At 41.7% G+C, this 27,025-nt stretch overlaps 5 protein-coding genes across 5 annotated transcripts; 2 read left to right on the forward strand and 3 right to left on the reverse strand.

Moving 5' to 3' along the window:
* Positions 1 to 1,138: 1,138 nt before the first annotated feature.
* Positions 1,139 to 6,307, reverse strand: LOC118413304 (pyruvate dehydrogenase protein X component-like). Its single transcript, XM_035816612.1, has 12 exons — positions 6,099 to 6,307; positions 5,472 to 5,555; positions 5,065 to 5,165; positions 4,537 to 4,748; positions 4,221 to 4,322; positions 3,740 to 3,893; positions 3,463 to 3,531; positions 3,156 to 3,231; positions 2,683 to 2,744; positions 2,361 to 2,519; positions 2,011 to 2,075; positions 1,139 to 1,745 (listed from the first exon to the last, which is right to left on the reverse strand). Exons 1-12 carry the CDS (start codon positions 6,220 to 6,222, stop codon positions 1,496 to 1,498), a joined length of 1,458 nt encoding a protein of 485 aa, XP_035672505.1. The 5' UTR covers positions 6,223 to 6,307; the 3' UTR covers positions 1,139 to 1,495.
* Positions 6,308 to 6,470: 163 nt separating this feature from the next.
* Positions 6,471 to 10,009, forward strand: LOC118413307 (methylthioribulose-1-phosphate dehydratase-like). Its single transcript, XM_035816615.1, has 8 exons — positions 6,471 to 6,726; positions 7,084 to 7,226; positions 7,463 to 7,511; positions 7,723 to 7,840; positions 8,001 to 8,136; positions 8,305 to 8,365; positions 8,662 to 8,768; positions 9,099 to 10,009. The coding sequence occupies exons 1-8, from the start codon at positions 6,673 to 6,675 to the stop codon at positions 9,202 to 9,204; spliced, it is 774 nt and encodes a 257-aa protein (XP_035672508.1). The 5' UTR covers positions 6,471 to 6,672; the 3' UTR covers positions 9,205 to 10,009.
* A 72-nt stretch (positions 10,010 to 10,081) lies between these two features.
* On the forward strand, positions 10,082 to 23,409 carry LOC118413305 (isopentenyl phosphate kinase-like). Its single transcript, XM_035816613.1, has 7 exons — positions 10,082 to 10,257; positions 10,550 to 10,691; positions 21,522 to 21,645; positions 21,897 to 21,956; positions 22,116 to 22,277; positions 22,777 to 22,861; positions 23,106 to 23,409. Exons 1-7 carry the CDS (start codon positions 10,212 to 10,214, stop codon positions 23,381 to 23,383), a joined length of 897 nt encoding a protein of 298 aa, XP_035672506.1. The 5' UTR covers positions 10,082 to 10,211; the 3' UTR covers positions 23,384 to 23,409.
* On the reverse strand, positions 11,967 to 19,085 carry LOC118413310. The gene is made up of 3 exons (XM_035816617.1): positions 18,780 to 19,085; positions 15,065 to 15,435; positions 11,967 to 14,555 (listed from the first exon to the last, which is right to left on the reverse strand). Exons 1-3 carry the CDS (start codon positions 18,801 to 18,803, stop codon positions 14,366 to 14,368), a joined length of 585 nt encoding a protein of 194 aa, XP_035672510.1. The 5' UTR covers positions 18,804 to 19,085; the 3' UTR covers positions 11,967 to 14,365.
* A 91-nt stretch (positions 23,410 to 23,500) lies between the features above and the next one.
* Positions 23,501 to 26,384, reverse strand: LOC118413306. Its single transcript, XM_035816614.1, has 7 exons — positions 25,502 to 26,384; positions 25,257 to 25,350; positions 25,047 to 25,103; positions 24,807 to 24,884; positions 24,374 to 24,496; positions 23,922 to 24,060; positions 23,501 to 23,799 (listed from the first exon to the last, which is right to left on the reverse strand). The coding sequence occupies exons 1-7, from the start codon at positions 25,579 to 25,581 to the stop codon at positions 23,543 to 23,545; spliced, it is 828 nt and encodes a 275-aa protein (XP_035672507.1). The 5' UTR covers positions 25,582 to 26,384; the 3' UTR covers positions 23,501 to 23,542.
* Positions 26,385 to 27,025: the final 641 nt, after the last annotated feature.

Here is a 27,025-nt window from a genome sequence, read left to right on the forward strand (position 1 = left end):
CCTTGGTGCTGAACACCATCCACCCATAACTGAGCATACCTGTCCTTGGTGCTGAACACCATACACCCATAACTGAGCATACCTGTCCTTGGTGCTGAACACCATGCACCCATAACCAAGCACACTTGTCCTTGGTGCTGAACACCATACACCCATAACTGAGCATACCTGTCCTTGGTGCTGAACACCATGCACCCATAACCAAGCACACTTGTCCTTGGTGCTGAACACCATACATCCATAACTGAGCATACCTGTCCTTGGTGCTAAATACTCACAAATAAACATGTCTGTTCCTGCACAGTCCATATTCTTTCCCACTATGCAATGCATCCAATATTTGTAACATGGTTCAAGGTCTCTACATTTGAAAATGTAAATCAGACGCCTTGTGTTTTATTTGCCAATCTTTTTTTATGTCCTCACTTTAAATTTGTATCAATAAGATTTACTTTCAGTGCTGTGTGAAACATAAGGACAGATTCATTTAACAAATCTATTGCTTATGAGATGTTACAGCATATCTTTACTACCTTCATCCTAAAATTGTTGATCGGTGCACAATGTCCGTAGACTCTTGCTGTCAGGAAACAAAACAACACTATTAATGTACGTTTGCGAATGCCAATATTTGATATTTGAAAGGTAAAAATCAATGTCTGCACAGACTGCACTCAAATCCATCAATCTACTAGTTGTAGCCTAATAAGATTATTGTAGTTTTATGTTTGAGGGAAAAAGTCATGTACATGTATGTGTGGGTTACCCAATGTAGGATGAGCTGACTGAAAACAATCACTTATTGACTGTTAAACACAAGATCAACAGTAACTTAGAAACTATCTGCTTTTAAGTGTACAGTTTAGAATTGGGGAATAGTTGGATGTGATGTTGGACTCATGTGAGATATATTTTAAGCTTGCACTGCTTATGGGCATAGTGCTAACACTTCACAAGGGCACCTTGCAATGTCAGTTTTCAAATCAATATTCAATAAAACCACAGGATTATGAATAAATATTCCAGTGTTTCAATTGTTCCCCATAGTTTTCCTAAACATTTGGCAGACCCACAACACCTTCCTGGTTAATTTTCCTGTGTAATGCCACTTGAACTACGGAAGAAAACACAACATAGATCTTCTTCATAAATAAAGCACAACTTTCCTGCTAGTGGTTTAATTCCAACAATCTGAAGCTCATTTGTGACAACAGTGTAGAACTAACAAATTCAATATTCATGGTCAATACATTTTCAATCTATAAAATAATACATTTAAGAACAATTTGTTTTTTTTTACAACAAGCTTTCAATTAAATAGGACTGAAACTGAAAGATTCTCTAAACATGCCAACATGTTCTTTTTGAAAGACTTTTTCACAAACTGAAGAGGAGGTTTCTACAAGACTTGCTGTAATTACCTTGATTGCACAGGAAAACAAGTCTAAGTATCACAAGAATTTGATCCTAACACTAGTATCATAGGTATATATGATCATAACAATGCTGCTTTGAAAGGATTCTCCAAGTTTTCTTTAAAGTTCTCCAGAAAGGTGGAGGCCAGGGCATCATCCACTACTCTGGAGTCAGAACAGAGTGTCACAGTCATGACAGTTTTTGTTGTGTGTCCATCCTCCGTGGGCTCCACCAGGACACGTGAGCCGCCGATCGCCATGATACAGGACTGTGGGGGGTTGATGATGGCACTGAACTGGCTGATGCCAAACATCCCCAGGTTGGAAACACTGCAGAGACAAGGGAACACAGTGAGCCATGTTCTGATGCATTACATGTATTGGCAAAAGAATGCAATGTGTGAACAGCAATGTGTGAAGTGCCAGAAAGAGCTACATGTAAGTTGCTAAGCTATCTTTTCAAACCAATAAAACTACAAACACAATTATGTCTGCAAAATTGAATGAAGCCACAGCGATTATCTGGATTTAACAGTGTACCAGTTCTTCCCATCAACTTTAAAGATAACTCCTAAAGACAGTCAGTAGATCAGACCTGAATGTGCCTCCTTGGTACTCCTGAGGCAGGAGTTTACCTATCCGTGCTCTCCCTGCCAGCTCCTGAAAAATAGGACACTCTTTCAGCTGATACTTCAGAACACCCACATCACTCTTCTACTTCTATCTCAACATCTGTTCCTCAAAACAAAATTCTGCACAAACATATGGAAAGCTCTTAACCTTACTGAGGCTTCATGAGTTAAGAGTATTGAGTACAGAAGAAGAACTTTATTGCGTGACATTTGTAACAGGTACAATGTATGGCAATCTATGTATACATGGAAGTTGAACTATACAAGAGCAGTATTCATTACAAGCCTGTATTGCACCATGCTTGTTTATTACCTTGACAGTTTCTGAGATGTTCTGTAGTCCCCTGGATGGTACATCTGTTACTATGGGAGTAATCAAGCCTTTGTCTGTTGCCACGGCAACTGATATGTCCACATTGGAGAGCAGCTGCACCGCCTCCCCCATCCACTGAGCGTTCACCTCAGGTACCGTCTGTGTAGGCAGAAATCAGGGAAGATTTTAAGCTATGTTTTACATGTATGTCTGTCTCTCTGGCTTGTAAAACTGGTGAAATCATAATACCAAGACAGGGAAAATATATCCCTGTAACAAAGTTGTGTAAGAGAGGCATAAGACTGCAACCAATATAACTTACCTTGAGTGCCTGCCCAACGGCCTTGATGATAAAATCATTCACAGAAACCTTTACACCAGAACCTTGGAACAGGAGGGGAAGTTGGGGTTGAACAACACTTGTATTAATGTACATGCAAAAAGGAGCATACATGTGATACGCTTTGATGCAAATCTATATCAAGTTAGAGGAACCCAAAAGCTTGGTCAAATCAATGCCCAAGACTGTCATACTAGCTTAAGCCATGTTAAGTCTATTGGATTACTTTGTTTTACCTTAACTCTCTAAAGCACAGGACCAAGTCTATAATGGCTTTCTTTCTCAACCATAAACTGCATAGCAATAGTGTTGTAATGTTGTGCAATTTTATCTCATGCAAAAGATCTGACATCTGTTGTAAAAGGTCTGTCCTTTCATACTACTGCCAAGGAGTGAACAGAATGATTTACATGTCAGCTGAATCAACTCATCACATCCACCACTTCCAAAATTACCTTGTAGCTGTTTTCTGAGTCTCAGGACTGAGCCCATCTCACAGTCTATACTGCTGTAGGCATGTGGCACTGTAGTCTGGAATGTACAGGAGAACAGATAAGATACAGAAGAACAACCTACAAATGTCAAACTATTGTCTGATTAAGTTTTCAATGTTAACTTGTTTAATAGGTGGGCATACAGCTGATCAGAGTTATTAAGAGCAACTTTGCACAATTATTACATTTGAATACAGCCGGCAGATACATTGAAACAAGTGAACATGACACATATTGTGGTTTAAGAGAAAAGGAATACAAGTCCTACCTTTGATTGTGTGAGTCTTTTTGCTATTACCCTCCTCATGCTTGTGTGTGGGATGTCAACAAACTCATCCTGAAAGACATATTTTTGACAATCATGTCTGAAACTGTCTGAAAACCTATGGAAGAGCTACATATGCTTTGAGTTTTTCTGGTATGCATTATGCATTTTGCTGTTAACTTTTTTTTACCGGTATATCTAGTTTTTCTTCATCACACAACTTGCCCATTTTCACTTGACACCCCCCTCTAGTCCACCCCATGTATCAGTTTGTGCTTACCTCCTCTGCTGCAGCAGGGGGTACTGCAGGGTGTGTAACTGGGGGAGGGGGTGGGGGAGGAGCAGCCAAAGGGGTGGGGGCAGAGGGCATGGTAGGAGCCACCACCTCTTGTCTCCTAGAACTGGGGTCACCAGCAAGGAACTTCAACACATCCCTGGAGAACAGTATGTTAAGTCATAAATTCTCTTCACTTATAAATAACTTTTAAAGATGACAACATGACTTACTAGTACTACTTTTTAAAATAGTTAGATTACAAGTAATAACCCAGGACCATTGATATATTATTAGGCTTAATTAATGCTGCGAGTCAAGGTTGTCAGATTCCCTGTTCATGCCTTCAATTATTTTCATAGATAGTAGATCTATCAACATGTTACACACCTTTTCTTCGTTTCATTAATCTATATATTTCTATCAGATAGAACACAGAGAAGTAGACTCAGCCTTGACTTGTTATTCAAAAGAATCGTTCACCCACCCTTTGAGTAGTCTTCCATGTGGACCAGTGGGTACAATAGCTGCAGCATCCAGACCGTTGGAATCTACCAAGTACCTTACTGCAGGGGACAGGTCAACATGTCTGGAAAAACAAACAAACATGTGCATGTCAGTGCACTGTTGTACTGGAGACGGAAACAACTGACTCATGAATGAGTCTGAAGTTGCAAAGACAACACACCATGGCTGTAAAAAATTCCTACCACAGACAGTCCTACTTGTCATATGAAGATACAAATGTCTAGATATGTACCATATCACACCAATTATAAAAGTTCTTGGCCCTTAGGCCTTACCCTTTTCCCCCTGCCACATGTCTCATGGATGAAAACTCTGATGAGGAGGTGTCCTCTGTGGCTGTAGGTACAGGGGCATCAGCAGGGGTGTCCACTGCAGCAGACGGAGTGCCTGTCTCTGTTGGGATATCGACCTGAGTGTGGTCTTCTCCTTCAGCCACCATCAGGGCTATCAATTCATTGATACGAACATTCTTTGTGTTCCCTGGGACCTGTAAGGGGCATCAGAATGTTAACATAACATAAATGACAAACTGTCTGTGCCTATACTACTAGTATATTTGTACCTCATGGTATAAAGTACATTTGGAAAAAAGACAAGTTTTTCTCTGTAATACAGAGACATTGCTCCAATTCCTAGAACTAGTCATCCAAGATCCCTGCTCTTGAAATAAATTCCTTCATCAAAAGTTGTTGAGATATGAGTATTTAGCGCAGAATTTACAGCATAATATATAAAAAATATTACACTTTTCAACACTCTTAATAATGACTTCATTCACTTTGTTTGGCCAAATTTAAACTTACCAAAATTTTGGCCATGACTCCATCATCATCAGCATCCATTGTAAGTGTTGCTTTGTCTGTCTCAATCTCACACAGTGGGTCACCAGCTGCAATTGGGTCTCCTGTAAAGAATAAACATCAAGAACCCAAAACAAGGTCGATAAGTATGTACAGCATTAGACTCTTGTCAGATTTCAGAGTGAAGCAATTTCCATTTAACACCTAAAACAAGATCATATCAGGATTTTACAACAGATAACTGTGTCTGAAAATGAAACAAACTTAAGAGATGGTAAATTTTAGACTTCCCTCAGCCAATAAATGGGTACAAGCTGTGTGCTTCATTTCATGAATTAGTGATATTATTTCTGAGCCGCAGAAATGTGCAAAAGTACAACTACATTATGATGTGATAAATGATGACAAACCTTCCTTTTTCAGCCATGAGATGATGGTACCTTCCTCCATAGTGGGGGACAGGGCTGGCATGTGCAGCTTTATTGGAGCTACACCTGATCAGAGATGTGCAGAGATTAGCTGACATGTTGGTTACAAGTCATACTTGTGTACATTACTCCTAAACTGAAGAGAGTAGACATCTAATGCACCGCATTACTGCTCACGCACCACACACCAATCAGTAGTACCGTTGCCTTTTCTTTAATCAAAGTCGTAGCATACTGTAATGTCACACATTCAAAATGATTCTACTGAACACAAAAAGTTTTTTTTTTTTTCATAGAAATAATTTAATCAGGTTCGTAGAATATATCATATGACTGATGAGAATTCTTGCACACAACCAGGATGTACTTTATTCGATGAAAATCATTCCTTTATTTGGAACATATGATCATTAGAATCAAAGGTCTGAATCCTTGACAACAAAGGAATCAGGGTTAATGTTTTTTTTATATATATATTGATGGTTAACTTCTCGGATGATGCAAGAAATTGATCATGGTGGGACAGATGTGAAAACTTGCCCCTCCCCCTCCATCGAAAAATAACCTTTTTACGTGCATCAACTGACTCTAAATATTGAAACTACCCACCGAATACTTCTGGTGTCCTGTAAAAGTTCCTGTACCATTCTGTGCAGCCTGCCGGGCGCCCTAAGGTGTGAGAAGGTAGAAGTTTGGTCCGACCTAACGTCCTCCACAGGACAGAGGACGCCATGATGGCCTTCTCTCCAACTCAAGTCTCGCGGAATCTCGCGCAGGTTCGACAAAACTTCCCAAGGATAAAACTAAAAATTCTCACAAATTATCCATCAATAGAATACTTAAAACAACAGGATATATATTCTATAAACTTCATCCGCCACAAGGGGTACCTGCGAGCGCAGTAAAGGCTGTTCTGTGGCATGAAAAGTTTGAGCCACGTGACTTCTCCGAACCTGATTTAGTACTGTGTCAAAGGTCACAGCCTGTTGGGATACGTGTGGGAAACATTGGTGGGAACGTTGGCTTCTTTCAGTGAAGTTGGCATACATCTTTTGTAAATGATTTAATGCTTATTGTTCTGTTCTGCACGAATAGGAGCAGTAGGCATAAGTTTTTCTCTTCTAGATCAACTTTTCAGACCCGCCCCCATCCATCAGGAGTCTTCAAAAACGCTGACTGAGTCATGAATGGTGCAACATCCCAACAACAACAAGGAGGAACCATCTCAAGGGACAAGGTACATATTTTAGGATCTAAAGAGGCACTTATAAGTTTAGTGGGTGGGCCGAATATGGGAGGGGCGTGCCTTAGTCTTAGATATTCTTCTCATCGTGACAGAATGTTGTCATCTGTAACGTTATAACTCTCTGTGTGTTGACTATTTAAATTTTTTGAAATAAAAAAAATCTTAAACCTGAGGCTTTTGAAAAAGATACTCTTTCAGACATTGTCATTTCTATCTTTCATAGCCAGTATGTTCAATTTGATTGGTGGCAGCTGTAAGTATTAAACCTTTATGTTTTGTGGTTCTTAAAGAGCTTGAACCTATGTCATTATTTTATATAAAGCTTATAATACATGTTTGCAAAATCAGGTTTTAAAACGTGGTCTCCACCCCCAAGACTGGAGTGAGTATGGCCCGGAACACCCCAGGCACCTGATTCCTGCACTCCTCCGACAGTTTTATCACCTGGGATGGGTCACTGGCACTGGAGGGGGGATCAGCATCAAGCTTGGGTAATTTTTAAAAAAGTAAAATCATGTGTTTTCCCACAGGTATTGTATCATAAATGTACTGTGAAAAAATCCTGGTGAGAACCTTGTAACGTTAACCAATTGAAAGACAAATAATATAAACACTGTCTGACTGATGTATATGGTGGCAAAATCTCATGAAGCAACATTTCTTGCTTACTCAGGCCATACAGGTTTAGTGTGTAATGGTATTCATCTTACCGTTGCTTTTGTTACAGAGATGAAATCTACATTGCACCTTCAGGGGTCCAGAAGGAACGCATACAGGTTGCTTCCTTTATCCTTCCTTCATGTGTTGTGTTTACTCTTTTAACTAAGCTGCTTACGAACTACTAGTATATGCTACATGTTCTGATTCCTGTAAAAAATGTTAATATACACAAATGTATGTATTACATATGTTCTATGCTACAATTACATGTAGTAAATGTTTTGGAATGAATTGACCTGAGTTACAAATTTGTTTCCTTCTCTTAAGCCTGATGACATGTTTGTATGTAATATGGAGGAAGAGGACATCTCCTGCCCTCTCCCTAGCAAGAACCTGAAGAAGAGCCAGTGTACCCCGCTGTTTATGAATGCCTACACAATGAGAGGTACTCACGAGTTCCTCAATCTATAGTAAACCTACAGAATAGTTGGTACTGGAACTATAAGTCTACTTGTTTCTGAGTCTTAAGTCGAGATTTCGTGTATTGAGCATAATTATTACTTTTGGCATTTTCGTTCACTTTCATCCCATTACCATTATTGTAGGTGCAGGAGCAGTGATCCATACCCACTCCAAGGCTGCTGTCATGGTAACACTACTGAACCCTGGGAAGGAGTTCCGGATCACCCATCAAGAGATGATCAAGGGCATTAGAAGGGGAAAGTCAGGAGGGAACTACAGGTCAGTGTGACATCAGGTTAGGGGCAGAGATAGTTTAGGGTAGGTGGTAGGTGATGGTAGTTGTAGTTGCATAGCATTAGTTGTTAGAAACAATTTTTAACAGGGACTGAACATCACTGCTGTTTCTCCTTGTATATCTTATACATGTACTTGTATCCCCATCCTCAGGTACTTTGATGAGCTGGTTGTACCCATAGTGGAGAACACACCTGAAGAGAAAGATCTCAAGGTGAGGCACGCATTGCTGTAACCACTGACTGTTGGTTCAACAGAACTCTGAATACAGTCCATACAGATTCCATGTAGTAGATCATTTGTTGCTAACCAAGTACAAAACATACCTGCCATCTTATGACATTTCCTTAAGACAATGTCGTACATTGTATGGTAGTCATCTTCTACTGCTGGATTGAGTTTTTTAATGAAAAATACTAAATACACTGACTGCACTGGTTTGGTGACCATATGATTTCTGAACAATAGTCAGATGAAATTTCTCAGACTTCCCATTGTTCTTCATGACAGGAGCGTATGGCTCGTGCCATGGAGGAGTACCCAGAATCCTGTGCGGTATTGGTGCGGAGACATGGGGTGTACGTGTGGGGAGACACGTGGGAGAAGGCAAAGAGCATGTCAGTACTGAGATATCCTGTGTCTTTGCTACCTAGCCATTATAGACTGCAGATACTTTTCACAAACCATGTTATGGGTCTGCAGTCATTTGTGATTGATTCTACTGTCTGCAGTATTGCATAATGGATGCCAAATAACGCTCGGTATTAGCTGTATGTAATCTCAGATAAACCAAGTCATATGTTTGTTTTTCTAGCAAAACAGTGCGCATATTTTTTAATACAAGCAACAAACAAATTACACAGCACATATGTAAAACACATGTACATTTGTATATAATGATGATCTTACATGAGCACGAAATGACTTTTGTTTCATGACTTCCCCAGGTGTGAATGTTATGACTACCTGTTTGACGTTGCTGTACAGATGAGACAGTTTGGCCTGGACCCCGCCCAGAAGCCTGACCCTGCTGTGGAGAAAGGCATTGTTTGAACCACAGGATACATACATGGACTTGGTTCTCGCTTCTGCAAATTCTATAAAGTGGAAAGATAGTTTTACTTTTATGATGCTTATATTTGATGTAATTTTTCAAATTCAAAGCTTTAAGAATGTTAAAATGTGACTTATTTCACCAATGTGCCAGACGTTGTACCTAGTGTTGCCAGGTATTATTTCTACATATATGTCACAAATATTGAGTGAACACAACCTACCTGCAGAGGTTGTTGTGCCTCATACAGATCCATTTGTTGTACAGTTTGTTAATATCATCTTGACTTCAATGTGATCAAAGTTAAATAGGGATAGAGCAATTTTTGATAGCACAATCAAACTTATAGCTCCAATGAGAAATGACATTGTCCTTGTCTTAGATTTCCCTACATTAAGAATAGCTATTCTAAGCAGATAAGGCTATATGTGAACTATTTGTTAGTTCATACGTTAGACTTGAGTGATTCAACTGCAGATAAATTGAATGATAAATCTTTGTTACAAGTTGCGGAATTGTAGATATTGGAAATATTGCAGCACGTTTGTCCTTTGGATGGAATTCCTTTGCATGTGTCAGTGATGAATATGTTGTATCAAAGTTTGGAGATTTTCATCCAATGTTGATTAAATTAACTGGTCATTTGATCACCCCCTACTAAACAACATGTAACTACTTACTACTTACAGCACCCCACACCATGCCTCTTGATAACATCATCATAAAGCTGCAGTTATTTGTAATTATTTCAATGTGCCATAGTTAAGCAGTCATTGCTGGTTAGAAATAAACATCTAAAATTTCTCAGAGGTCTTTATTTGCCTTTATTGATATCAGTATTGTGATTACTACACCATGAAGTTATGAATATGCACCCTCGTCACTTCCAGACCTCACAGCAGAAAGATTTCCACTCACAGTCGTACAAACTTTAAACTCCTTGATAACATGTCGACATACTGGCTTCATATCATGTCATCCGGGTAGCATCTTTACCTGTTTCGGAATGGTATCTTCCTCCAGGTCAAAGGTGATGGCGGAGGCAGATGCTAGTAAGTTGCCTGCTAGTTGGTTACAACCTTGCAATAGCCAGAGGACATTGCATAGGGATATACATCATAACTTAAACACTTCAAGTGGTAGGGATTATGTTTATGTTGCTCGTAGGCCAGACCGACACGTCTGTTGACTGATTGTCTGACCTTTAACATAGGAATTGTCACGTCGGATCACGTTGTCAGAAGACATGTCATTTCAGGGCTGGAGGTCCCGAGGATTTTTCACTGTTTGGTGTGTCGATGGTCCACAAATGTTGTCTGTGTCAATGTACTGATGTTTTGTCAGGTCTGGAGTGTATTGTGAAGTTGGGAGGGAGTGCCGTCACTGACAAGAGCACACTTGAAACACCTCGGCTGGACGCCATCAGGGCTGCTGCAGATATCATCTCACAAGTTAGGGGGCGCTGCATTGTCGTCCATGGAGCTGGGTAAGATTCATTCTGGAAATTTAGTTACGTCTTCCACCGTAACCGATTTTTTTTATTAGATAACTCATGAATTTTATCCTTTTCTTCTTGAGTTATCTAGGCCACTATCGAATTGACAATCCTTCCAAGACTATGCCATGGGTTGTTTGTAGTACTTTTAAATTTTACTATATATTAAACCTGCTACCCTAACTGAAGTAACGTTACAAAAGTGTCGCATCATTAGCTTCACAACACATATTGTGGCCATGGAATATGATTGCCTTCGCCAAGAAGGTTAACGCTATACGTCATGTATGTTGCCGTTTGTGTGTATGTCTCTTGGTCATCAAAATAACTCAAGAATGGCTGGATGGATAGGGTGTGACAAAAACTGAAATTAATTAGATGTTGGGTCCCCGAAGGCTTTCAAGGGTAATACAGCAGAATTTTCTGTTTTGATATCTACGCGTGTTCTATACGTGCTATGGTTATGAATTTTAGGCGGTAGATAGTTCTTGTGCTCGGAAAGAAGTGGACCCTCTAGCAGCTGATTCGGAACTGCAGGTACGTTTCAAGTGCAAGCTTGAAGCCATGTGAATCATGACGGAATTAATGAATTTTCACGATTTTTGAACTGTACATTAAAAAAACTTGCTAAATGACAGGACCTTCATTCTCATTACGCACGTAACTTGGTTCTAGAGGGGTGTAGTGCATTAGTGGTAAATGACGTCATACATATTCAGCTTGTTCGCATTCACCATGATCCCAGCTCTGCTCATACCTTTGCTAATTGTTTCCGTCTAGTAAACTGTCGTCGCCAATGAAACGGCCATCGCCTTCCTACGAGTATCAGCATACTCCGTACAAACCGTGGCTTACCAATGTTACCGTGGCGTTTCCTGGCGTTTAGGGCTTGACTTGGCTTTTTGACTATGGACCGAACCGGAGGTTGTGCGTGTTCGCATTTTTCGATAGAATATTCACCATTTATTAATTGCGATCTTGTCGTGCTTTTGTGATTGAAATATTGCTTTGTATACGTTTTTGATTTGTTATGAAATGCTCGGATGTGGTATCAGGGAAATTGGGACGATAGTTTACGTGTCGGACACGCGCCACGCTTACTCAGTGACAGATCGTACTCTTGCGATCACGTGAACACTTGCGTTGGCGGGAGCAACTACCGTGGAATGACTTTTCCAGCGCCCCCATTTCCTGCAAAGGACATCAAAGGAAATATCTAATAGCTTTTTTGTCCCACTTAGGAACTGTACAATAAATGACACGCCATTTGTGCTTGGCCATTTCCGCTGTTTTATTAGTATGTGTATTCCTATATTGCAGTCTGTCACATAACTACGATATACACCGCACAGTTGAACAATGTCAATGGCGCAACCCATCAAAAAGCGATACAGGGCGTGCGGCTCTCAATTGCCACACAAATAGTCCGGATATATTGTTTACACGTTAATGGAACAACTACGACATCTAGTCCGCAACAAAGGTCATGACTATTGTCTCCTTCAAAAAGAGAGGAAGCAGTTTTCTTCAACATAATTATCAATTCTGATTCTAACATGCCTTTTCTCTTCTTCTTCGCATGCACAAGATACTCTTTATTTCCCTGTACTAGCGGTTAGATTAAATGTTGGCGTATCGTTGATTTGCACCTTTTGCCCATGACCATGTGTAAGGTAATCACTTGCGGGATATAACATACACTCAGTCGTGAAACAGCCGGTACAGATGAGTGACCAGGTCAAGCGGACTATCCGACCCCCTTTTTACCCACGCCATCAGTTCAACGATCCCCCATCTTGGCATGGAGATGTCAGTGAACCCGCTGTAAATGTTGTATCTTATTAGCTTTGGAAGCGGTCACACATGTCGCACGATCGTCGTACGATCACAAACTGATGAGGGGATTCTTTAATAGGATAATCATGCATGTGTCGCACAAAATTCAGCAGTCATGTTTCGAGCAAAGCTGTCCGATACGGTTGGTTCTGTCACCGTCTGCTTGAAAGCTTCTACGACACCAAAATCGCACGACGACCTATGACGATGTGACCGTGCCGTTAGTTGTTACAGCAGGATGTTAGATTTGCCACAACAACTCATGGTATACCCACGATGAATGGGAAATTTCGTAGCTTGTTAAGGTATCCTTAACTTCGGAATGCGCAAACCCGATGATAGGTAGCTTAGTCCAGGCTTGGTGACTCATGGCACAGTACTAAAGATAAGCCGATTCTTTTGCTTTCTGGCCAAAAATGGAATAATGATGTTCAATCCATCCTTTTTGTTGTGTGGCACCCCGGTACTTACCGAGCAACATGATTATGACGAAGTAGCTATTTTTGCAGTATCCATTTACTTTTGTAGGTCCAGATCGTTTCCCTAGCGCTTTTTTCTTGAAAGCCAATGGTCGGTCTTTTCAGAGTTTACTAGCTAGCCTGGTAACATTGTAGTTACAGATGTACTTTGCCGGACTTTACCGGATGTACTTTACCGGACCACCACAGGATCGATGTTCTAGGATGGTACCAGGCTATGAGATAGATACAGTACATCTGTAAGTGTACTGTTTTGGAAACATGGCCTGCAATAACCTCTGTCTAGAAACTGAGCCCCCTTGAGGTCATTCAAGGCATGTGCCCCCGGCTACGCAGAAATATCTTCATTAAATTGGAATTTTTCGTTCTAAATCGGGTTGTCCTCCCTTTAAATATGGTCCATCGGTGGACTATTCCATAACATACCAGACGAATTCCTCTCGAGGACTATTTTCAGGCTTCGACCACGTCTCTTCGATCCTGTATCCTACGTTTGAAACAGTCCTGATGTTATCTGTACTTTCGTCTGTATCTCTTGGCACGCGGTGCTGAACATCACAATGTTCCTCCACTGTGTGATGTTCGAGTATGTCCCTGCTTTCCGTTCCTATTGGCCCTACACATTATGGTACCTCCAGTTATACATGAAGGCATGCTTCAACATAAAGCGGTCATTCTTGCTTCAAGGCATCACCTCGATACATAAAGAAACGTGATGAAGAGTTTTAAAACATGTAGAAATGCCTGGTAGTGTAAAAGCTTTTCTGATGGTAATGATCTAAGTTCGGTGTTATGCACCAAACCCTAAGCGTACCAAAGCATGTCTTTGCTGAGCTAAATTGTCTAAATTGATGAGACCTTTGGCTGCTTTTCAATATTTGCTGCGATTTGGCAGAGCAGGTTACGTTTCAGCGCTTAACTTTATTGTTCTCTGTATTCTTTTTTTTTTTATCTTCGTTTTTCTATGTTCTCAATCTTTTAGAGAAACTCGCGATCGGTACCATGACGACGTACGGTCGGTACCATGACAACGGCAGTAATCAAGTCGATGACGTCGGATTTTCGACGTGATTTCTGTGCCGGTTTTGGACTTCTGACTTTTGTTATTCTTACAAAAATGACAGGACGTTCCATAAACCGTAAATGAGGACTTACTGCCTGCTCAAACCAAAAATGTCAGCGTATGAAGTTTTTACGGACACTTTGTTGCATTAGCAGGCGCCAAAGATCCTCAAAATGGCACAGGAACTGGCAATGTTGTATCAACTTAAAACATCGCGTAAAAATTTGTCCCAATAAATGTTACATCGGGACAAAAACAGTGGTTTAGTTTGTAAGCCAGTGTTCTAGTCATGAATACTTGATTCTTTTGATGTTCAGGACGTAAGGCCACATCTTAGCGCGGCATTGACAGCACGACTTCACTCTGATTGGCCGGATGAAAAACCGTCTACCATTGGTCAGCACCGCGTCCTTGACAACCGACAGCTGTGCGCACGTGCTGAGGTCACCAGAACCGCTGGATTGATGTGGATTCCATCTGAAAATGATCAAAACGAAAGTTGTAAGTTTCATGCACAATTCACAATGCCTTCCCTCTGAACTGACTGAAGAGTTGAAAAAATATATGTAGCTCGGATCGCTTTTCATTTCACCATCAAAGATCATTCTATGGATGGCCATGGGTCTCAAGACTCAAGACAAGTCCTGGCTCAAGTCAAGACGCGGCGACGCATGTTCGCGAAAATGAATAAATGAACTTAATTGCTCGACACTAGTTGTACTATGTATGATAACAATTACAAAGAAATCAAAACAACAATACGCCTTTAAGTAAAGATAGAGTAATATTAACAGAATGACACGGTGTACATTCTTTCTGTTATAGAACCGTGTCTCTTTTATGAAGCGCTACAATGAAGCCCTATGTAGTCGGAGAATGACATATGTGAAATGTTTATTAGGACATGCATTTAATCATGTCATTATGGTTAAATGCTACAGCTAGCTGGCAGTTAAGTCAGTAAGTTTCTCTGATCATCCGCTCACCTGCACGGCAGCCCCTCGCTGAGACACGTGACCTCGTGGATCTTCTGCTCGTAGATCTTGCCCATGAACACCACACACCTGACGATCTCCAGCGGCTGGCCCGTGTGCGGGTCCCGCTCCTCCACAAACCGCGAGGCCGGCCGCTGGACGGACGGGCACCCAGACGAGCCCTCCCCGAACCCCAGCCCGAAGGAGCTGCGCCGCGTCTTGAAGGGCTTCAGGGACCGTTTCGGTTTGAAGTACGGCCGGAAGCGACGCAGCAGTCTCCCCTTAAAATCCACGGCGCAGTCTTCCACGTCGTCAGTGGTGAACTGCTTGAATCCGGTAGAGGTGGAGGCGAGGGCTAATGTCAGTAGGGCAGACATCACCACCTGGGAGAGAAACGGAGGCATCGTCAGTTCACGTGACGCAATGAAGGAGCGGTTGTTCTTGTGCATAGAAAAAAATCTCTACACGAGAAACTTCTCTACAGCTGATCTTAAAGGGGTGAACTTTTCTCACAACGTGGGCGGTTGAATCACAGACGGTGGCTACATAGTATAAGTCAAGGTCGATTTATTGTTTTCCTCTTCCCTCACAAGGGACACTTTAATCTAGAAGACCTAAACATGAGTTATATGACAAGGGCGTATTGTGGTCCCCCGGGAAGAAATATGCTCCTTTCAAGGCTTGAGAGTTTCCAGTTAACGAGAGGGCACAGATATGGTAGCATAAGTCAAATTACCGGAGCAGCCCGCAATATTGTCAAAGGCTCCAGTCAAATGGACAAAATTGGTGTTTTACCCCCTGGGAAGACTGCTGCGTAGCTAGTGGTTCTCTTAGCTGAGAAGAACATGTTTTGGTTGGGATGGATTAGCTCTATAATATATTGATTTTTAAAAGTCTTTGTCGTGAAGAGAAAGGAGAGATTAGGCATTATTCCACAACTTCTCGGACCGCCCACGTGGAAATATTCTGTTTTATTTGCTGCGTATTTCTATACAGGTCGAGCGTTCATTGAAACACGTCGGAGATTATGATGGAAAAGGCATCGCCGAACCTATGCAATAACGCCCCCACATATCATAACTCCTTCTGCTGGACTTCAACGCCTACCCAAAACTGGTTAGGGGATGTTGCAAATACAAGGATTAAATGAAGGCGATTACGTTACCCATTGTAAAACATGGCTTCCTGATGTTCTGAAGAGACAAGTGTGTATCATTGGTCAAGGATTAAGTGCACCGATATTGTAAACGCCCAGAGGCACTTTCAGCGTTTGACAAATCGCCCACACTGCCCGGGAGGTATAATTTGACAAGTGTCGCTATGAACGCTGATTTCTTTTTACCACGTAGGCCCATCATACAAACGCCAAACAGATATGTCTTTACAAGCTTGTAAGGAACATGACTTGATGATAACTTCATGAACAACTGAGCCTGGAGTTTAGTGTGGAGGAGATATTTATGACTCCTGCTAATACTTGTTCGTGCTCTTCGGTTGTCCATCAGGAGCATAGTTGGAATGGAATGTACTTTAATGCATAATGCAACTTGCACAGTTGTTACATGTTACAACTGAAGTAATTTGATTCTTGTCACCAAGCGACTTCATACATCTGCAATGAAAGTTTTTATCAACATGTTTGCAGGACTGGAAAAAAGAACTTATATGTGCAGGGACACTGATGTATGTTAGCCTGCTTGTATTCCAATACAGCGCCGGGTACACCCTGTAAACCACTGGGATACAAAACATGTTTTGAGTCGCACACTGTGTCCTTTATGTTTCAACTTCACTAAAATGTGCCCCATCATTCCCGGGTCGGTGCCTCGTCCAGGGCGTCCATTGGCGCATGGACCCCACAAGGGGAGGGGACCGCTTTCATCTTAGCGATCAGTAATAAGTTTGTCCTGATGAGGTGAAAGCGCGTATAATGAATGCAGGAACGTGGCTTTCACCAAGTAAAAGAAAATCTGTGAAGGGTAGACTTTGTAAAAATTTCATGGGAAGTCCCAAAGTGTCACGTATCCGAAGAAATTACAGTGCCGTTTAAGATAAATCATCCGAGTCGTCGCTGTGGACCTTTCTGATGTAGATCGTCCTTGAAACAAAACTAGGAAACACCTTGTAGTGAATGACTTGTCACCAAAGACTCTACAACAACCCAACATTCCCCTCAAAGCGGATGTCTCTAGGAATTTGCGCCAACTTTGTGAATTTGTGCCAATATCCCCTTGCGGTCACACTGCGGCGCGTTTGCGAATTATTCTCCAAGCAGAGGTTACGATCTACGAGATAGAAGTGGCCAAGATAATGTTACGACTGCCTCGGTATCCTCTCTGTGAAGGAGGGCAGCCATAAGAAATGCGACATTTTGCGAATTTTTGATTAAAGAAAAGGATTGCACTTTCGAGAAATTGGGTCACGTTGCGAGTGTCTGTCACAATTTGCGCAGTCCAGTGAAATACTTTATTTTCAACACGTGCGATGACTCCTTCTCAATGAATGATAGAGACGAGGCATCTCTACAATGTGATCACTCTTATCAGCTACTACATCATCCCCACCGGCGCCCTGGCCTTGTTTGGTTTCTAGCTTCGTGTATTTTTCCATTGACAAAACGTGCGTGGTCTATAGGGACCGTTCCATACCAGGGGCATTAACCACCGTGCTCCAGCCTAATATAGATATCATGTACCACCTCTCCTTAGTTAAGACTGTTAAATGTGGGAGGGAGTGCCACAATATCTCACAATACCGGTACCAGAGACGCAAGTCTTAGATATTGTGATAGTAGTTAATAGTGATATAAATTTCTTATTTATTTATTTTAACAGACCCACAATTAATAAGTTTACCATTAATTGCTGTTGACTGGTTCGTCCACTAACGTAAAAACAGTATTTGCTATTGTTTAAGCATACACATTTAATGAATTTGGTATTTTCTTATGTATATGAGGCGCGTAATATGAACTCATTAAAACAGCTGGAAGGCATTGTGGGGTTTTGAATGTTGCGTATACATGCCGCTTTGATTATAGCTTGAATCGTCTTTTGCAAAGGCGATTTTCCATTTGTTCCAACGGCTTTTGTACTGGATAGGTATAAACTATTTCTATTACGTATGTGGCGAAGTGATCTTGTTGCGTAATAATAATCCGTTGTTTATGAACAGCATGTTTTCGTAGTTGGGTTACCAATACCATTTGGACCATGTTTCCAATGTTTACCATCATTACCAATGATTCAAGCCTCTGTTTTCAATTGATTCCCCTCACTCTTCATAGACGAGTTTTGCTTCCCTACTCCACCAATCCACTTGTTTCTTATGTGTAGGAAGGTCTACAGTTGAGTAGCATGTGGAGATGTAGTATATAGTTCAAGGTAACGCTTTGTCCGCACCATCTTGTGTGCTGCACCCACAAATACTTTATGGCCAAAGAAAATAAAGTATCGGGTGATGCATGCACATGTACACATATTATTTTTAGAAATGGCTTACTTTAGATTATAACATCATTGGTTTGCGATTTTGAAACTGCCATTGCCCATATCGTGTGCAGCAAGCAATAACATGTTAGGCAACAGGAGCACTTGGGAACCAATTTTACACCTTGAGTATTGGATGACGACTTACAGCTAAATTAGGAGCTAGAACTAGGGGCTGGCAAAACAACGGGCTAGTTAGATACTATAAAATTGACATATGGTCAAAGTTGTTCACTTACCGTTTTCAGTCCGTAGATTTCCATTTTTCTCGTTCTCAGATACTACGGTGAGCACTGAAATTCGTCTTACTATTCCAAAACGTCCAACACACGGCACGAGGCGCTGTTTCAGTCTGTGGACTTCTGCCTCAATCTAAAGCACGAGTTGGAGCGGCAGGGCAGGGCAAGTGCCGTCTGCAGCTTCCCTAGCAACGCTGTTCAGTGGACTGGCAACTGAGGACCCTCGCTGCCAGGTTATCCGCTATAACTAGCTTCCGCAACAGGAAGTGACGTTGCCTGGGGATGTTCCCTCCTTTTCAAACAACCAATCAGGCGCGCCTATTCTGATTCAACCTTCATGTTCATGACTTCAGGGGTACTGAGGGGTACTGTCAGTCACCACCTGTCACGTGATCAGCAGACGGCTGCACCTGTTGTGTTGACTCACTTGTAACGTAAAAAGGTACTATTTCCAGTCCGAAGATTTGTCTGACGTTTATCAAAATTATACGACTATTTAGTCATCAATGAGTGATAGAATGAAGGAATGTCCTCTGCGTAATTAAGCGCATGTCATCAGATGATTTCGATTCCTTGTGGAAAACAGGGCTTGTCTCCAGGCAGATGTTGAGCATGAAGGTCGTAACGTTTATTTCGGCTGTTTTTTTTTCTTCTTTCAAACACGAGCGGGACTGTTCTAAATTGTTAACTCTACCCTCCCCACATCTGCTTGGAGATTAGGAGGGCGCCATGGTCCCATAGTTGGGATTCTGGCGGCGTGCTGCCCCGCGGAGGTACACAGCTGACATGACCTGAGACGTGTCAACACTCATGTACCAGGCATCTCTGTCTACACGCACGTACACAGTCCAACATCTTACAGTGTAGTCATCAACCCGGGGAATAGAGAGATGAGTCTTGGATAGGGGTGGGTACCGGTACAACGTACCGGTACAAACCCGTTTTTTCTTGTTAGACCGGTCTAGAAAAAACGGACCTAAAAATCAGTAGACTGGATGTTGGACCTATTAGAAAATGAACAGATTATACCGGCAGACGTTCTCGTGTTTTGGGGCTTTACATGTCTTACATGTCCAAGAAAATAACAGGAGTGAAGTAGAGGAGAGTTTGTAGTCATTTTGACCGAGCTTCTGCGCTACAGTCAAACTTGGTGTAGAACATCAGAAGTAGTAATAAGTGTTGTTTACATGAAGGTAGGGTTTTAAATACCAGTGGGAGTCGGATACTCCACCAAACAGAATCCTTTGTAACGAAATTGACTATTATTGTTTTGAGTATTGCCCATTCAGGAGTTTTCACAGATAATTAGGTCCAGGTTCAGATCCGTACTTTTAGGCATGGGTCATTATCTTAGAAGCCATTAACGTTACGCTTTAAAAGAACGATGACAAGATTAAGAGATTTATCAGAAAAAGGTTCCATCAAACTTTCCAAACTTTTTGTATTTTGGTCAGCCTTTTTCTTTCGTGGACTTGTTATTTCAGAGTGACTTGTAGGATAGCCTTAAGAGATTCGTGTTTTACGTTTACAAAAGTTAGTCTTATATACATTATGTACCCTCCCCTCTTGTTACCTGGGTTCTGTAATACTGGCTCCCGTTAAAAGGCGAAAGTCAATGTCTGAGTGCCTTCCCAACAGCTGCCAATTCCTGCAGGACTTCTGACAGGGAAGATCGTCTGACCTTTAGCAGCTTTCATGCTTCATGTCTGTGTAAACAGACTTCCGTCCGACTCACGTCCTGGCGCATGAGGCAACTGTTTGGCATTCCTCTATGTTTTTTTCTTGTCGTATGACCTTTTATCATGTCCCGAGAGTTTTTCTTCTTCCGGAGAAAGTGGCAACACATCTAGGGCAGTGTGAATGAATAATCTCTCGCTCACCTTGTCGTTACAACTATTTGTAGTCACAGCCAAATTGCACAAGGACGACGTTCGCCAACAAGCGCAAGTTTCCCACCTTCGAATTCACTTTACAACCAGCCTATAAGGTTGTATCCGTGACTCAAGTGCGAAGTCTTTGATTTCGGTGTGTCATGTTGAAGTGTGTCCGTAGATGCGTATACACTGTCAGAGGAATGGTAGAATGAGTGGGAAGATACTGTAACCGGCAGGGTCAGACCACCAGGAGTGCAGGACCTGTAGACGTCAGAGGTGGTAGAACGTGTCGTTAAAAGACAACCCCGGTCACTGGGGCAATAAAAGAGGCTACTGATTGACGTGGATTTATTGGTTTTGTCCGTATCTGTATTTTCACAGTTATGTATTTTCATATGCAAGTTATGTTGAACGGTTAAGTGACATGAAGAGATTAACGGATACATGTAATGTTAATCAAAACCAACCTACATAATCAATGAAGTACGATTGATCAAGACATACGAAAAACGCTTCAAACTCTTGTCATGATGACCTCTTGCTCCTGTGGTACTAGTGCGTCATCAAATGCCTTTTGTATGCATATCGGAAAGGGGGAAGCAACCTGGTGAATTTGAAGCTAGTGAAGTGGCTATATATGTACTCTCCAAACAGAAGTCGGTGGGGAAAATAGTGTCAGTTTTCATGCGTTTTTTCTTACCGGTCCCACCTTTGGTGAAAGACAATGGGGCATATGAAAAGGTCACAATCCTAGCCAGCAACCTTTGCTTGTAGAATGTGTGTCAGGTATAACACCAGTTATAAAGTTATAAAGGCTCAGCTTAGAATGCCATCTGACTCTACATTTCTACATCTCTACTTTTGGCAGGTCTTTCGGACATTTCCAGGCAAGGGAACACGGCGTGGTGTGGGGGTACCGTGACAAGGAGACGGACACAGAGGTTCAGACTGTGAAACTAGGCTTCTGCAGAACACGACAGTCTGTTACTAAGGTACGGTTTAGATTGACACTTTCAGCCGTTATGGTACTGACTGCCTCCCGGCACGTCCACCTGTTTCTCTGTTGTGCTGTCTCCTATTGTACTGTGCCTCGTTATTTCCTCAAGTTTGTCATTCTTTCTTTCATTGTAAATAACGATTGTAACAAAGAATTGCATTTTTTAAACATTTTTTACTGTTACAATGTGTGTGCACTAGGCTATCAAACGTCTTACCATGCATAATGTGGGACTTATAATTCCAGCTTTTACACATCATAACAGAAGAGTTTGTCCGACTTGGCATCCCCGCAGTTGGCGTGTCAGTGAGTATTTTTCGCCGCCGCATTTTTTAGAGTTCCCTAATATTCAAATTGTAAAAAAGTATTGGCCACGGATTTATCAAACATGCAGCTTTAACGTTCGGAATATCGTCTCCCCCTTTTCTGACCTTTATCAAAATTTTCTGTTATTTTTCCGACCAGCCCTTGTCATCATGGGTTACGGATGACGCGTCTGTAGTGAAGGCAGACACTGACAACATCCGGGATATGCTCCTGGAGGGGTTCCTTCCCGTCATGCACGGCGATGCTGTCCTAGATCGGAAACGAGGCTGCACCATCCTAAGTGGTGACACCATCATCAAGGTGGGAAGAAACTTCAACATTGAATTTCATCGGTGTCTTACAGGCGGGATAGGCAATGCTACAGTGCCGAATGCCAAAGAAAAAAAGAGATACTAGCCATCCTGGGGAACTTTATCGTACTCTCCAAGCAGAGGTTTGGCTCCGGCTGTTTTTGACGTTTTGTTAGACGTTTTTATCGGGCATTAACGTTATGTCTGCTGATGTCTACGGGCCGCGAACAAAACGGTACAAAATAGAAAGCCCGATAAAAATGACTTTAAAACTTTTAAAAATAGCCAGAGCCTAACCTCTGCTTGGAGAGAAACTTTATCGCTATCAGGGCTTACCATTCGGCAGACTTCACTACTATTCTTCACAAAGTCATCACCGCATGGACCGAGACTCCGCAGATGTCGGGAAAAACTGTACATGTGTCTAGATTGGGCCTAAGTCCAGTTAATTCTTGAAAGTGTCCTTTGATTATGCATTTTACGACCCATAACTTATCGGTCCGTTACAGCACCTGTGTAGTGTGTTCCGCCCCCCGCGGGTCGTGTTTCTAACCGATGTGCCCGGGATCTATGACAGACCTCCCGAACAACCAGGTAACGTCACGTCTAATCTATAGTGATAGTATTCAGTTACCTACCTGTTGCAAATTCAGATTTTATCTGTGCAATTTTTACCCCCTGCTGACAAATTCGTTAACGTTAATTGTCTTATTAAGTATTTGAAGGTTTATATTTCTTAGTAGAAAACAAAAAGGAAGCATACAAACTCATATTGAAAGGATTGCAGATTCTATTTTATTTTTATTCACTTGCTCAAACTCATTTCTCCGATTTGCAGGTGCTCAACTTATACCTGAAATTCAAGTTGATCGAGATAGAAAACTACATGTCTCCATAGCAACGTCTTCACAAGCACATGACGTCACTGGGGGAATAGCTTTAAAACTCAAGTCTGCCATTGACATTGTGACGGAGAGCAACGGCCACACATGCGTCATGGTCTGTGGTATCCAATCACAGGCTGCGGTACGAGCATGCGTGGAAGGACAACTCCCACAAGGCACTGGGACAATTGTTCAGCTGAACATAAGCAAACATCCGGATGAAGTTACGTAGCACTTTCCATCTACTTTGATAAATTCTGTTGGTTCCATAGAATATACCTGGACTTCCATCTCCTTTACTTGGCGAGGCTCATTTATTGATGTGTTACATACAAGAAAGCAGACCGTACGTTGTGCCATGTTATCTCATCCGGTTGTTCAAGATCTATAATCAAACGGCACTTGTTTCATCGTGACCTACATTGTCCGTGAAACACACTTTTGTATAGTTCTTGTACGTTTTCTGCATTTTCCTAAGCCCACCATTCCTTGTCCCCTGGAGACCTTTTTGCGCCTTTTTTCTTGCTGGCTGCCTTGGAACCCAGATGTCCCCATCCGCGCATGCGCACAGGTTGTTATTATCTTGGTGTACTGTGCCGTCTGGCGTCACTTCCGATGCGCTGGTCTCAGTAAGCAGCAAAACGTATTCTGGAATGTATGAGAATAATTGAAATTATTGATTAAGGTAAGTGGAGTGAATGGCTCATATGTCCAGTCTCAATATATCGATAAATTCTCAGACTGGCGTTTTCATGTGAAACGTGTCTCACCCTCTTCCCCCGGTCGGTCCTCTTCATGTGTTGGTTGTAAGTCAGGATCTCTTTTCGTCCTGTTGACGTCTGGAGCAGCATATCTGTGGAATCTCTCCAGCTCGTCCCAGCCTATCCTGGGGGATGAGATAGACCTTTTCTGAAACGACAAGACTTCATGGTAAAATTTGCCTTTCGAAGGAATTGTATTTGGTATTGCAATGTTTATTTGCTGTAAATTTTAAGTAATGGATACATAACTAAGTTTGCGATAGGCACACTTTACATCTATATGATAGCTATAGCTACCATGCAGTGCAATACATACTGCTGGACTTCAAATAGTATACGACGGATGGCACTTTCAGACCATACATACATACATGAACAAATAATGTGATTTATATTCTACATCAGTATACCACTAATATAGTATAGTATAAATTAACACAGTCTTCTCTGGTTTAACATACCATCTGAGGTTGGCGGCTTATTCTGATGCTGAAAAACAAGATGGCGGCCTTGGTGATGAACTCCACAGCAATGAAAACAAGAGTATCTCTGGGGAAAGACGTCAGAAGACTCTTCTTCTCTTCCTACGATATACATACAAGGAGAATACAAGTCAACAAAAACGAAGAAGTACATCTTACTAATAAAGGATAGATGTTTATTATTGATGTTTACGAAGCGCTGAGTGACACATAGATAACTAGAGTTGAAAATACTAGTACGTATGTCAGTACGCAATTACTGGTTGGGTCCTGGTTGTACTTTCCTTTTGTACAGTCGTATCTCAGTCGTGTAGCTGCAAACGTATCCTATACTCTCATGATATCTTTTCTGGTGCTACTAGTAACTGATGAAATGGCCCACAGTACCCAGTAACGTTACATAAGTTCTTACGGATAGGACGAAGATGAGAACTCCAAACACTACATCCAGTAATAGAGACGCGATGCACAGCAGCTGGAACATCGTGGCCTGCTCGAGAAAAGAAAAATGTCCGTAGATATTGGTCACCGCAGAACGTATATCAATATCAAACATGAGGACCGTTTAGATACTTATAGACAGGAAAAGTGTATACAGGTCGTAACTTTCAAGACAATGTACTCTGAATATTGATAAGAAGCAATTACTTACCCATGTGAGTCTGCGTGCACCAGATATCACCATTGAAAAGACAGCATTGGTCATACTCTGTCAAGGGAAGAAATGTAAATTTAAAAGATACACACAATGTAGTTGCTAATATCGGTTATGATATGACACCATTCCTGAAATCATGAGTTGCTCCTTCACCATGACAGATCTTCACAGACGGATCTCTACAAAATAAACTTCCAAACTGACCATGAAGGCTGTGATGTTTTCCATCAGCCCTCCCCGCACCCCGAGTTGTCCAAACTCCACCAGCCCCATCAGCAGTAGCAGCGCTCCCAACACACTGGGACAACAGAAAGTTGTAAGTTCGACTTCCATTTGTGGTGTCATCTCTCTGTCCAGCTTTCTTCAAATAATATTATCTTCAGTTCCCAATCACATGTGAAACGACATCGAGTATCCCTCATAACGTGATGCTATGTTAATTAACTTACCTGTATGGATTTCCCATTCCCCACGCTGTGCTGTGCGACCTCCATCCGCCAGGGGACGTTGCTTGCACACGACTGTCCATTCTTTCCCGTCCGTCGAATGTCAGTTCTTCGTTCTTTTCTCTTCGTTTGGACTGGTTAGTTTCAGTTGTACACTTTACTACTGTAGCTGGTTGATTTACAATTAACACTGGTTATTTGGGGTGCCGTCATTTCACAATGGCAAATGAGATCATTTGTGAAATAAAGTTATTATTACCAATTGAATGATGCAACAAGTATGCAAATCTTGCAATCGTTGAACTATTACGTGGCTAAGCTATGGGTGCACGCACCTAACTTTCCATTGATATGATCTCAGTCCTGCCATCGTAGATCGTTAAATCAAAGTACACCAGTATACAGCATACAGCATTGCTCAGTTTCAACTTTGAAGATGTAGGCTTCTTATGCAAACTACTTAGTATGTGCTTAGTAACTCCCGAGAAGTGACGACAGTTAACCTATGATATGACGCCCTTGTATACGACCTTACGTTTAATCCACCACATTTCAATGCAGTAAATGTAACGTTGCATGTAGACACGTTTTATACATGCTTTGATTTAACATGATTTATTTTAAATATGATGTGGTCGGCCTTCGAATGCGCAGAGGATTTGCAGTAAGTAGGAAGTCCTTGGCAAACATGCCTGATTCAATTCACAAGCTATTCCACAACCCTAACTTCTAGAACACGTAAAGGGAATGATTTGTACCATACCTTGTTACCGACAGGAAGGAAAATGACCTGTGTTCCCACCTGTTTACCCGCAGACGCCATGTTTACTCACCTACTGATGGAATAAAGTCCATGTCTCTGAGGTCCACAGGGTAAACTATGTTACTGCAGTATTTGATAAAGCTGATAGGTATTGTTACCTCCATGAAAAATGGAGGTATAGTTTTTGGTGCGTCTGTCTATCTGTCTGTGGGTGTGGGTGTCTGTGTTTCCGGATATTCGTGATCAGCATAAGTCTAGAACCTCTGGTGGATTGTAATGATATTTCCTATGTGGGTAGACGTTTGGAAGACAAAGGTCAGGTCGATTTTCGGCCCCCCGGTATGTGACCTTGGTACTGCAGCCCCATTTTTTGTATATTTTGACCTGGACATGCTATGGTCTTGTTGTTGTTTTTTGGTGACAGATAGTGTGGTGTAAGGAAGAAGTGGTGTATGTTTGGGCCGCCTAGCAGCTTGCTGGAACTGCATGAGCATATTTTGCAGAGTTGTTCCACTGCAATGTTGTGTAGGGATTATTGTGAGTCGATGTCATTTGAATGTCGAAGTCTGCCAACCAGGCATAGTAATTTTTTCTACCCATTAAAACCACATTAAGACTGAGTCTTGTGGTGGAAGCTACAACTGTAGTTATCATATTGTTTATGGAGAGTCCCTGGGCAGGTTTTATGTTTGTCTTGACGTCCCCACAACAGTCACACTGCAGACAGAAATAGATAAGGAGGCGACAAGGTAATTTCCAGCCTT

Source organism: Branchiostoma floridae, chromosome 4 (genome assembly GCF_000003815.2).
Source record: "Branchiostoma floridae strain S238N-H82 chromosome 4, Bfl_VNyyK, whole genome shotgun sequence".
Taxonomy (NCBI): Eukaryota; Metazoa; Chordata; class Leptocardii; order Amphioxiformes; family Branchiostomatidae; genus Branchiostoma; species Branchiostoma floridae.